Source organism: Leuresthes tenuis, unplaced genomic scaffold, assembly GCF_036924035.1.
Source record: "Leuresthes tenuis unplaced genomic scaffold, fLeuTen1.0.hap1 SCAF_21, whole genome shotgun sequence".
Lineage (NCBI taxonomy): Eukaryota > Metazoa > Chordata > Actinopteri > Atheriniformes > Atherinopsidae > Leuresthes > Leuresthes tenuis.
The window spans coordinates 3853890-3866499 of NW_027325375.1; the positions used below are offsets into that span (position 1 = coordinate 3853890).

At 40.4% G+C, this 12610-nt stretch overlaps 1 protein-coding gene across 3 annotated transcripts in view; it reads right to left on the minus strand.

Annotated features, from left to right (window-relative positions):
* The window catches only part of gabra1 (gamma-aminobutyric acid type A receptor subunit alpha1), a 28338-nt gene extending 16633 nt beyond the window's left edge, over window positions 1-11705 (minus strand). Inside the window, exons 1-6 of one of the 3 annotated variants that reach the window (XM_072374506.1) lie at window positions 11589-11705; window positions 9228-9333; window positions 5535-5647; window positions 4382-4449; window positions 2145-2365; window positions 624-706 (exon numbers count right to left, since the gene is read on the minus strand). In XM_072374506.1, the coding sequence (XP_072230607.1) occupies window positions 624-706; window positions 2145-2365; window positions 4382-4449; window positions 5535-5647; window positions 9228-9307 (565 nt within the window). In that variant the 5' untranslated portion in view covers window positions 9308-9333; window positions 11589-11705. Of the gene's footprint in view, window positions 1-623; window positions 707-2144; window positions 2366-4381; window positions 4450-5534; window positions 5648-9227; window positions 9334-10780; window positions 11154-11232; window positions 11563-11588 lie in introns of those variants that run through there. The other 2 variants (XM_072374508.1, XM_072374507.1) reach the window with 2 other exon arrangements.
* Between the last annotated feature and the right edge of the window lie 905 nt (window positions 11706-12610).

Below are 12610 nucleotides of genomic sequence, written 5' to 3' on the forward strand. Positions count from 1 at the left end.
TCGACCACTGCAGAGGAAAGGATGGCTCAGCTGCAGACTGCAGCACGAGGACAAGAGCTCATCACTAAAATATTTAGCGAGTGAGTTCAATTTAAAGCAGTTTAAGGCTTGGTCCTCTCACTCACGCTGTGCAGCTGTCTGAGGATTGGCATGGAGGCAGCGTGACGTTCTCTTTTCTGTTGGCTTAATGCTTGCTGTATTTTTTGCTCTTTCCACCCAAACCCCCACAACCAGCCCCAGGCCCATTACTTTTACTCTCCGGTTTTCCCCTCATTTTCTATTCTTATCCCTAACCTCCATCATTCAATCTCTTGTTATGTTCTCTTAAGGATGATGCAGGGTAGCTGCAGCTGTCAGCAGTGAGCAGCTGGTGTGATGCTCTGGCAATATTACGGAAAGTAGTGCGTGCTGCATGCCTGCCAGCATCTAGGAGGGTCTGACAGGGCTGAATGAGTGGGGCTGTTACCATGCCTTACTCTTCCAGTTAGGTGAAGAAGTCTCAGAGCATCTACTGTATATAGAGATATACTGCATGTGTGTGCCTTTGTGGCAAATTCATTAGCATATCTTTTTTTTTTTTCAATTTTTGTATAGAAGACTATGTGACTACTGAGGCTACTTACAGCTCCCAAACTTCAGTGGACAGGCATGTGCATCCATAGGGAAGTCCTCTAGATGCATGGGACATTCTGCTCTTACTGTAAGCCTAGAAAGATACATCCAGATGTGAACAAAATCAAAAACAAGAAGCACAAATAATGTGGAAAAACCAATAAAAGAAATCATGTAAACTGGAGGGCAGGAGCTAGAAGTAGTAGAATGTAGTGCCAGTTAGACATCAGGAACATGTGATTTGATCATTTTTGAAATAGCATAGAGGGTACACAGATTCTTTTCCCAAACAGAAATGTTCCAGTTCCCCGAGCTGCAAGCTTCTATTTCCTTACAGCTCGGTGGAAAAACAGCATGTCAGGCCACCCGTGACACACTAATCTCCCATCTATCCCTCATCTCACTCATCTGTGACACCAATATGGGCTCTATCTCCCCCCCTCCTCCTCTTGGTAAACACATTGAAACAAATGTTTAACAATCCTTCTCTTAGACATCTCATATTAGCATCAGCCAGTGGCACACATCAAGGTCTATACTGTCATGAGGGGTTTATTTACCCGTCCTCTGCTGAAGGCTGCTGAGGTGCCACAAGTAGTTCTAAACTCAGCTCCTCGCAAATGTCAGGTAGCATCTCCAAAGTGATAACTTATGTTTAAAACCCATAATAGTGCTCCTGGTGGGCACGACCATTGGAACATAGCAGTTTGTGATAAAACTGTATCTGGCTGACCACTTTCCAAGGGACATTTGATGAAAAGCATAAAAATAAAAGTTTAATAGTGTTGTAAATCATCTTTGTGTAAAAGGAACCATACATACAGTAACACATTTTAAGAGGATTATTTGATGCATTCAGGGTTTGAAAGGGTAAAAGCAGAACACACCGAAAAGTCTTGTCTGAAAAACTGTTTCAATATGCATGCATCAAACTTTTATTTTTGACAACCAAATCACATCATTATCCAGGTTTCCATTCACTTCTGAAACAAATATAAAGTGATCTTTTGAAAAGCAACAAAAATAAAAGTGAATCTGCTTTGGTTGCATAGTGTATCAGCTATGGTGCTAATGATTGTGATTCAGTAGACATGGTTGTTCTGACCAGAAACTCAAACTCTCACCTTGAGAGAAAAATAAAAGGAAAATGAAAGCTCTTCATGATACTTTGCTTGCTTTAATCCCAGGGAATATCTTGGATATTTTTAACACATCTGGAAAGATGCTGGTCAGATGAGTTTGCAAGCTCATTTCAGAAAAAAACTGGCAAGTAAGGTCATTTGAATATTTGCCAGGTTAGATGGTTGCAAAGTTGTTTCAATCACTCTTAATGCTCAAGTAAACCAATTAAAGAAAGGCAAAAAAAGACCAGCTAGCTTTCCAAGTTCCTCCAGTTTATGAATGTTATACCATTCACCCCATTTTTAACTCTTGTAATATAGATTCTCTGTGCCCTTGGCCCTCACTACTCTTCATAATGTATATGCTATACATTATTATTTGCACAGATGTAATAGATGATGTCTCCCTACCTCATGGTGTACAGTAGTGTGCCTTCCTCTGTAATCCGCAGCAGCTTATTTGGCATTGTCATGTTGTGGGCCACTGACTTCTTGCCATTGTGGAAGAAAGTGTCAGGGGTCCAGATCTTGCTGGCCATCAAATTGTTGAGACGCAACACAGCCATGGGGCCTGTGAACTTTAATCTTTCATCCTTCCAGCTCTGTCTGAAGAAGACATCAATGGTATACTCCTACAGGTGGGATGACGAGGGGAGAGCCAGACAGAAAAGTCAACAAATAGCTAAGTTTCCTGTCCTGTAGCAGTTTCCTTTCTGATTTTACCTGCTGCTGGCTTGGAAAAGATGTTGAGTAATGCAACCAAACTTTTCCTTTTTGCCCTTTTTCATGTTATCACATTTTAGTTTTTTTTCTTCCCTGTGTCACTTTGACTTTCTCTTGCTAGTCTTTGCCCAGTTTTGCTGCTGGTAACTGTCTCTTAAAGTTAAAGGCTTTGGCAAACAAAGTGAGGATCTAGTAGATGGAAGTTCATGACTTCCTGACTTTTCTAAAAGAATGCCTCAGTTGTTGTGCTGTCATCATTCTCTATTGTACACGGTAGTATGTGTGACTGCTTTTCAAATTCATTCCAGTCACTTATTTACATATTTTTTGTCTGACCAGTTCAATTACAATATGCAAATAGAGAATAATTTGATATACAGTCCTTTGGTATTACATTGTTAGGTAAGTGCAGAAAATTATTATTGTTAGCATTTAGTTTTGGGAAAACGTCTCCGCTCAGTAATCTAAATTACACTGGACACAAAAAGGAAGCACTGGACATAAAATTAGGCGGACATTTCATTTTCAGGCCAGCTAATGACTATAGCTGAAAGGAGATTTTAATGGTTCCACATGACTGCCCGCCAGAGTAAAGAGAGCCTGTAAAAATCACAGCACATTTTTTTTGTTCCCTTCACCCTATTTCCGCTTGGTTCTTGTAAGATAATAAGTGTGAACTGAAACAGAGCTTCAAGGTAATAGAGGAGGATAGGGAAAGGCTACAGATGGAGAAAATGTTATTTGGCTCTTCCTTCTGGTCTTAACAGAACAGTGAAATAGTTCAGGCCTGCATGTCATCCACTGCAATTAACTGAGATTATGTCAAATAGAGTAGACGCACTTCATGTGCATAAAAAAGGAGTGAATCATTTGAATGAGATTAATTGGTTTCTGGTGCAGCGGGCAAAGATCACTTACTCAGAAGCATTCTTGCTAACTCAAGAATGTTAAAGAGGACTAAGGAAATCATAAAAGGCAATAATTCATATTTAGATTTTTTTGGCTATTGAAATTTTGCTGCATTAATTCCCACCTATTTTAAAATCATCTTGTATAACGGTTGTATTTACTAAAAATCATACATAGCAATTCTGAAGCAATTGTAACTTGTTTCAGGAGCAAAAGTGACATCCGCTTTATATATCTTGTACTTTTTAAAAGCCCAACCAATCACCATCTGATAATTTTGTTTATTCGTCTCCTTTTTCTTTAATTTGCACTTCAACTCTGATATCTATATTACAGATCAATAACAGATCAGCATGAGGTTACTTTTTGAAAATTAAAAATAATATTAAATCTTGCCCTTCAAGGTTGTAAACTTAAAGTGTAACTTATCGATAAGCTACAGCTAGTCAGACAAATAAAGAGATCATCTTCAAATGACATCTTTATGAGTCGATGACAGCTACAGCCAGTGGCTACGGAAGCCGTTCATGGCAGCTCTTGCAGGTTGAAATCAAGACGAACACATTATAAATGAATTCGTTATCACGAGAAAACGATCTTTGTTATCTCGAGATAATTAAATAATGAATTCGTTATCACGGGAAAACGATCTTTGTTATCTCAAGATAACGTAATAATAAGTCGTTATCACGAGATAAGAGTGCATAAAATAATATAAATCCACGGCCGTTCTCGGCTTCCGTATAAACGACAAACAAATTGAGGCTATTTTTCAATATTCTGCAACAAATAAACAGGGTTTGGTGTCACCGAGCTTTTGACAAATCACATAACTCTTGTGAAATATATGAATTAATACATTTCACAGGTGACAGTTTTATTAAAACACAACAAGTTAATGAATCATCATCAGTACATAATTTATAGTTTCGAGACCACTGCGTCCGGAGAAGTGAGAAGACAGGTATGAGGGTGGAGGAAACGAGTGACATTTACAGAGGCGAAAAGAGTCTTACCATGTCATGGTCCGAAACTGGTCCGATGCTAGTCACAAAAATGTCAGTCTTGACTTCAGTTACACGCTCTGTTGAAGCAGGAAATTGCCAGAGTGTGTGACTATCAGTGGCATTCATTAGCCCCTAACTACTTGTTAATACAAGACCACCTGGCTATATCCCCTGATCCATTCAGTCTATGCAGCAATATTTTTAACACTTAGAGATATACCCCCCCACCCCCCCACCCCCTCCCACCCCCCCCACCCCCCCTCCCACACACACACACACACAGAAGAAAAAAAATAAAATCAAAAAAATAATCCTCGATTTCAGGTGCCAATAACCATTCCTGTGTCATTGGTCTCAATATCAGCTCCCTTACCACGACACAGGTTGAATCGCCTAATAGATTTGAGTTTTGCTAAAAAAAAAGCCACTCTTGCCCTGTAATATTGAAAATCAACATGGGACCGCTGTTTAGGGATTAATTACGAGGTGGTGGCAAAGAGGACTTGAGCACATGTTTTTATATGTGTGAAAGGGTTCCTTCCTTGAAACTGTCAAACTGAAATGTAACACCATGATTTATAATTGATACCAAACATAATCCGCAATTTCTTCCCCTCGGCTGCTGAACTTCTAGCAGCCCTGGTTTCATTCACCTGTCTGTTTGACGTCTGCTGCCTCGCAATCTTCCGTGTCCTTCCAATTTCCACTCTAAAAGTTTTCCTCCTTTTTCTTTTTCTTTCACTCTCTATTTCTGTCTTGTTATCTTTTTCCCTTATTTTCCATTTCTAGGATTTGTCTCTCGGTCTCCCTGCCATGTTGCTTCTCTCTCTAACAATTTATAGCTGACAATAGAGTGAATGAAAGCCCACACAGAAAAATGACATTCGCTGTGTGATATTGCAAGTCCCGGTATTATAACAACTTGACAAAAGCAGCAGGTAAATAATGAGCCTCCACTTCTTCTTTTTTTTAAATGATCAAACAAGAATGTTACACTGTAAGCAAGCCTACTTCCATCATTTTCAGTCATATGAAACTTATTCTGCGTTTTCATGTGGTTAGGAAAATACTTCCAGGGTTACATTTGTATAATTACAAAAAAAATTGGTGCAAAGAGCCGTCATAATGGACAAAAGATATTCAATGACTTGAGTTTACTGACCTCCCAGTCCTGGCCTGAGGCGATTGTCATAGCCATCCAGAAGGCTGTCTAAGATCTTGGTGAACACTGTAGTGTTATCTTTTTGTTCATCTGTCATGCCGTTCTGCCCGGAGCTGGCAAAGCAAAGAAGACAATTTAAAGTCACAGCTATAATCCAAAATTGCCAGCAGAGTAACAACAAACTATATGAATCATAGTGCATAACAAAGACAAAAAAAGATTATTTCAGCTATGTAGATGGCAAGGAAGCTATGTAGAGCATGGGAAGCACATGGTGCATCATGAATCACACTGTGAAAACACTGACAAGAAAACTGTATAACACTGACTAATTTCACTGCTAATTTACAATTCATAGTGTGTGACTATGAGATTTTAAATGACATTGAGATGAATAATCAAGTCATTGTGTGGAGGTGGAATGGAAAGTAAAATTCTTAGTTCGGCCATGTTTTCTAGTACAGTTCATGTGGCGAGGAAACATTGTTTTAGCTAACATTGTCTTATTCATTGGCATGTATGACTGTTTAAAGAGTACACGTGCAGGCACACACAAATCTGCGTGTAGGCTCAATGTAGGGAGGAGCGAACGAAACAAAGAGTGGCTATAGAGAAATCATAATATATCATTTATACTGTAATATGGTATTTTAGATGACAAAGGCCTTGCTGAATGTGCTCTTTGAACAACATGAAACAAATGCTTAGAGCAATGCCAAAAACACTCACAATCGTTAATTGTGAGAGCAGGATTTGCATCTCCATACATAAATATTTCAACACACCCCGAATCAGGGGAAACAACTGCTAATTACAAAGAGAAGTGTAGTATAAAAGCAGGATATGACATATCTGATACAGATCATCCTCTTTCTATTTGTCACATCAGTAGGATTTGGATTGATTGCACGCAAAAAAAACAGCAAGTGTTTAAACACAAGCTCTGCTTGCTGAACGGCTCCAAGGAGAGGGAGAGGTCATCAAGATTAGTTAGCAGGGACCTGCAATGGGAGAAAAGGAATGCGCAGGAGGGAGAGGAGCATCTGGAGAAACGGGGGTTAAAGCTCTAAAGAGAGTACAGTAGGGAGAAAACAAAATGAAGATAACAGAGAAAGGGGGAGAGGCATAAACCAGATGGGAGAGCAAGGTTGGAATAGGTGTGGATACCATTTTCTGTTGCTGTTCTGAGAAAAAACAACTCACAATAAAATATGTAGGACTGAGGTGGATCTTACATATCTGCACATGAGATCTCAAAATGAGGATTAACCAATAACTTCACTCACAGATTTGTATAAAACAATAGAAACAACAGAAAAAATACATGACAGAAAATGAAGAACTCTAGAGAGAAAATTAAGACAGTAGAAACCGAGAACCAATTTTAGTCTCAATCAGCTTTAGAGGCAACTGCTTTGAAACACTCAAATTTAACACAATAATTCATTTTTCTTGTTTAGATCTGAGAAACTAATTACATATAAAAACAGACTACAAACTGCATTCATGGGATGTCAGCTGAGATGGAAATAAACACAATTTCCTTCTCCCTTCCTTTGTAATATTCCCACTTTCAACATTCATGTGGGCTTTTCAGATTTGCCAAACCAAAGCTAGACACCAGTGTTTTAATCAATTTTAAAAGGGATGAAAAGATTCATCCTTACAAGTTATCAATAATAATGGTGCAATAGCACTTTTCCATTAAAATAAAGGGATCAATGAAAGGCCCTTTATCTTTTATGGGAGTTTAGGGTACTGACATGTCAAATAAGTTATTTTTACATCCTAGGAATGAACAACCCCCTATGATGCATGTCAGTATGAAACAATAATCATCTTCTTAAGGACAAATGGGAAGCATGTTGGGTGGAGATTTGAGATATATGTCATGGATAAGAAAAGAAAATGGAGAGACAAAGGTACTGTGGAAGTGCACACATGTTTATCAACTAGGGGCTACTTCTTTCTAAAACACTGTACACCATCCCCATCTACAGGTCATCTGAACAGCAACAGTGCCGTTCGCGCTAACACTGTCGGTGTCTCTGTCCATTTCTCTCCATATCTCACTCTCCCTGCTTCTCTGACTCTCCTGTCAGCCGGATATCTAATTATAAGGCAATTTATTTCGGTGGCAACATACTGTAGCAGAGCACTTGGTCCTCTTGATAACTGTGTCTTGCTGAAATCCAAAGGTGTGTGCTTGCGTACGTGTGTGATTCTATATTTGACTTCAAAAAGGGCACTGGATTATACAGTAAATCTTTGGGTGATAATTGCTTTGCAGTTTGCAGTGACAGTACCGAGGGACTGTCACTGCAGCAGTCCAGTGCTTTAACATTTTCTTTTATGTGCAGCTCATCAAGCCCAGTAAGTAAGACCCTACATTTGCAGCCTCTACATCTCAAACTAAAGCTACAGCTGTAATTAATGAGTTATATCAAATCAATTTTAAAATAATGACATACTGCGATGCGTCGTGTATTTAAAGCAGGACAAGTGTCTTCATTTCTTTTGTAGTCAGGGTGGGATGGTTAAAGCTGAAACACATATGGGATAAGGTATGGATTTGTTTCTTTTGTGGTGTCGTTGCTGTGCAAGGCAAGCTGGACAGTTTCAAGATCTAACTATTTAAGTCAACTGCCTGTGACAGTTCTACTGAATTATTCAGCTGTGAGGAAAAACCTGATCCCCGTAGACTTTGCAGGATTCTCCACAAAAACCACACAAGAACGAGAGCTTGAATGATCTTGTGCAGTTGGAACAGCTGATGGATGATCCTTTCAGAATTGTTTTATTTGTTCTCATGAATGTTTAAGTGGTTTGCATGTGCATTTATCCAAGGAGTGATATGAAATATGCAGAACACAAATGGCTGCTCAGTGTTTGAATCATGCAGGAATTAATGCAGTTACAGTCACATGACAGTGAATCTTTCTCCTGTCATCTCTAATCAAATTCTTTCATTTTTCTCCTTGTTTGCCTCCCTCTGAGCAGCTGACATCCAACACTTCAGTGTTGACACTGCGAAAAAGTGTCTGTACATTGACCCTACTATCCCTGCGGTCGCTGTCAAAAACACATATGCATTCATCTACTGCAAATATCCCAGTGCAACACAGAACATCCTCTGTACACAGCCCTGATTTGAAAACTACGAATGTAGATGTTGACCCACAAAAGGGTTAACACCAATGTAAAGTGGATAGTGACTATTTTGGTTGCTCATCTCTTCTCCCTGTGTTGCACGTCTTATTACCTCTGCAATTATAAGTATGGAGGTATCCTGTGAGGATGCCCCAGTTACAACCACAGTGAATATGTTCTGTAAGATTCTAATCCAATAAACCAATCACTAGGCAGGAAGACAGAATAACAGCCCGGCAGGTGAATGACTGTCTCTTTGGCTGAGTTGCAGATTTACAAACATACATACAAGCCAGCTGACCATTTGGCTGGCAGCAAGTCTGCAGTCAGCATGTTGCTATGTAAAATTAAGAGTTTTCCAGAAACAGCTTGATCATATAGGCTGTAGAGATTTCAGACTCTGTGCAAGGCTTCGCAATCAGGGCATATAAACAATGGGGAGATGCTTCTGTGCTTTCTGGACTTTCATGTCTTAAGAATCCTCAAATGATCCAATGTGACACACAGACAAAAATATATTCCTATGTCAAAGTTTGCTCTTACCTTTTCCCACCCAGTACGCTGTTGGTGACAAGCAAGCAAGCCAAAAGACACAGACAGGCCACCCTGCTCCGTCCACACATAGTTGCAATATGAGGACCTTTCAATGCTGGAGGTTAAAGAAAGAGAAAATTAACATAATTTTCATGTCACATACCAGTGTTACACCATTATCTCTAACATTTCATCATGTCAAAGTATCAACCAAACATGGATAAAGCGGCTGACTGTGTTCCTTTAGGGATTTTATCCAGAATCTGACCATCTCTCACAGATTCCCTTACAGCAAACGACTCAAGTCAAATGTCTCTGCCAAGCATGCCACTGACACACTCAACCCTAAGACATTACATCGTATATTATCATTTTGAATGACATGTCACATTGACAGAGACATATTCTACTCGCTAAGAATAAGGGAGACGAAATCAAAAACAATTGCTCAACGCTTTCTATGATCAGAGATGTGTGTGTGTGTGCGTTTGTGTGTAAATCCACTTTCATCATAGACGCTCAAAACATACGCATACGGCGTGTCTGCATCTGTAGCGCATAACAATTAAGAATAAATAACAAGGAAACACACTATCGAGCACACAGTACTCTATGAGAGCCCGTAGCACCTGTGAACAGCCCCTTCTAATACCCTGCAATGTGAAGCGGCGGTACCGCAAGATCACCCCCCCCCCCCCCTCCCCCCAACCCCCTTCCTAAAATAAGAACATTTGCTTCCTCCTCAAACATTTAGCTATGATGTCAGCCGGGTCACAAAGTATGCAAGCAATACCCTGCGATTTTGGGCATGCAAATTACAATACTGATTCTAACAGTCCATTATAAAAAGAATAATCGATGTGTCCACGAGAGGGCAAGATGCTTTATAATAATACATTTTTTTAAAGCACAAGAATTGTGCAAACGAGCTCAAAATGTTGCTCCTGAACCACAAACCATATATATACGAAAATGCCCATGACACTTGCTCGTGTTGAAGGTGTACTGTGTGCGGATGGGAGTCGATTGACATACAATGCTCGGTGAAAATGACACGAAAATAAAATAAATCCTTTGGCTGGCAAGGATTTAACAAAGCGAGGATGATGCAGATTAACGAATGGGGGAGAAAATCCCGCACAAGCACACTTTCTAAGTTATTCTGGGGGAATGTCACCCTCTTCCAGGAAAATATGAATATACTGAGACGAGGTAGAAATTTAGCATGCAACTGGCATCCCTACAAGGCTGGTCCAGATACATGCAATATGATCCAACCCGTGCGTGGCGGAGTAATTAAGCAAATGTGCGTTGATGATGCTTGATTCGGAGCACTGTCCGTGGTGCTGAAACCAGGTAGCATCAAATGGCTCTTCCTTGCCATAAAATTCCCTATAAAACGGCCCTAATTTCGTTGGCAAACTCTCCCTTCGCCTCAAAACTCGTCTTCAATTCTTGCGGTGTCCAGTAACAAAAAGAAAACACCCCTTTCAAAACCCGTCTGTTACCCCCCTTTCCCCTTCTTTAGCCCGATGAAAAGGCAAGGATAGAATATTACTTACAGCAGATGAGCCTGGGTATTTTGGGTGTCCGCTGACTATATCCCCAACTTTTGCGAATACCTTTTCTAACCGGACTGAAAAAGAAAAATCCTCTGTGATCTCAGATCTGACGAATTTTAGCTTGAGGCTGGAGAAGCGGCTGCTGACGATATGCGCAGGTCTCTCTCACTGTTCATTGGTTCTGTAGTGAGTTCAACTCTCAGTCTGTCAGCAACAGAAACGTTCTCCCAAACTAATAATTCTGGTCTCTGTGCCTAAACGTTTCAGGTCATCAACCGTCCCTTTAAATAAAGAGCACGGCAAACAGACAGCCGCAGACTATTTAATTTCAGAATAGGCTGTGTCAACGTAATATGAAGACAAACCCGCCCATTTTATATGCAGCACAATTTAACTTCCACTGCTGTCGCTGTAATCTCTTTTCAGTGGCTGCTAAATAAAAATCCTCTTACATTTTCAACTGGGTTTCCTTGCTTTCCCCCCATCGCGCGTTATCCGTCTGTCTCCCTGACTCCTACGTGATGATTTCCAAAGAGATACGATTCACCGTCGTTTCATTTATCAAAAGACCCTCTCCCAACCAAGACAGCTAATGCATCTTATGGACAAGGGTAACAGTCATAAAACAGACAATAAGCACTTAGGGTGAGATAAAAAGAATCGAACAAAAATGGATTGCCGCTTGAATACACGCGCACAAGCTGGGAAAAGACACCTTCAGAATTTTAAGAAAATCGTGTCCCCTCATCAGCTTGCACAGGATGAAAGACCCTCTCTCTGTGATAAATATCCTCCTCGTGTCACTCACCGTCTCCTAAAAGCCCACGTTTCGCATCGAGGCAACAGCACAATATCTCTGTTTACAGCCAAATATTCTGCTGCCACAGCCGCGCCACTCCAGACTGAGCACGGAACGGCGAGGAGCGCTGAGCTGCGTGCATCTGCAAGGGAGGAAAAAAAAAGGGGGGCTTATGATACGCGGCGTATATTTCTGTAGTCATCTGCGTATTTCAAGTTAAACTACAAATCAGAGGACATTTTAATCACCAGGGACTACTGTAGCAGAAGGCAGACGTGGACAACGAGGACATTCTTATAGGCACTTTACATCATATCAGTGTATTTTATAACCGCATAAGCCTTCTATAAATCCTAGCTGTTGATAGAATGCGTTTGACAGTAGAACAACTCATTCTTCGCCCTCAATTTTGACTGGGGGTTTATTTTCATCAGAGCAGCCAGTGTGAGCTGACAGTGTAGTCACGTCAGTCTGGTCTGCAGTGCAACGTTTCCTCTATGAGCTTGTATGTTGCCTCCTCACGCGTGGTTAAAGTAATGCATGTGCGTGATTAGTTATAAGGGACGTCACTGGCTTATGTTTATCTATCTATCTATCTATCTATCTATCTATCTATCTATCTATCTATCTATCTATCTATCTATCTATCTATCTATCTATCTATCTATCTATCTATCTATCTATCTATCTATCTATCTATCTATCTATAAGAAGAAGAAAAGACCTCCCACACTTCTTTTTTCCCATATTTTTGTACTAGTTCAATATTTCGACTCTCTGATGCTGCAGGTGCATGAGTATATTTTGAAAAAAAATAAAAAAAATCCCTCTACCACGATTTCACTCAGCTGCTTCAGTAGAATTAATGTCATTGTAATGCAAGTGGGGTATCGTTTCAAGCTGCCGCCCCCGACTTCTTAAAGCCAGTTGCCACCGCTGCATGTGACTCGAGTTGCCCGTGCGCGCGCGTGCACGTGAGGGCATGCAACGCCAACACGTGCCCGCGTGCGAGTCATTTTTACGTGCACACC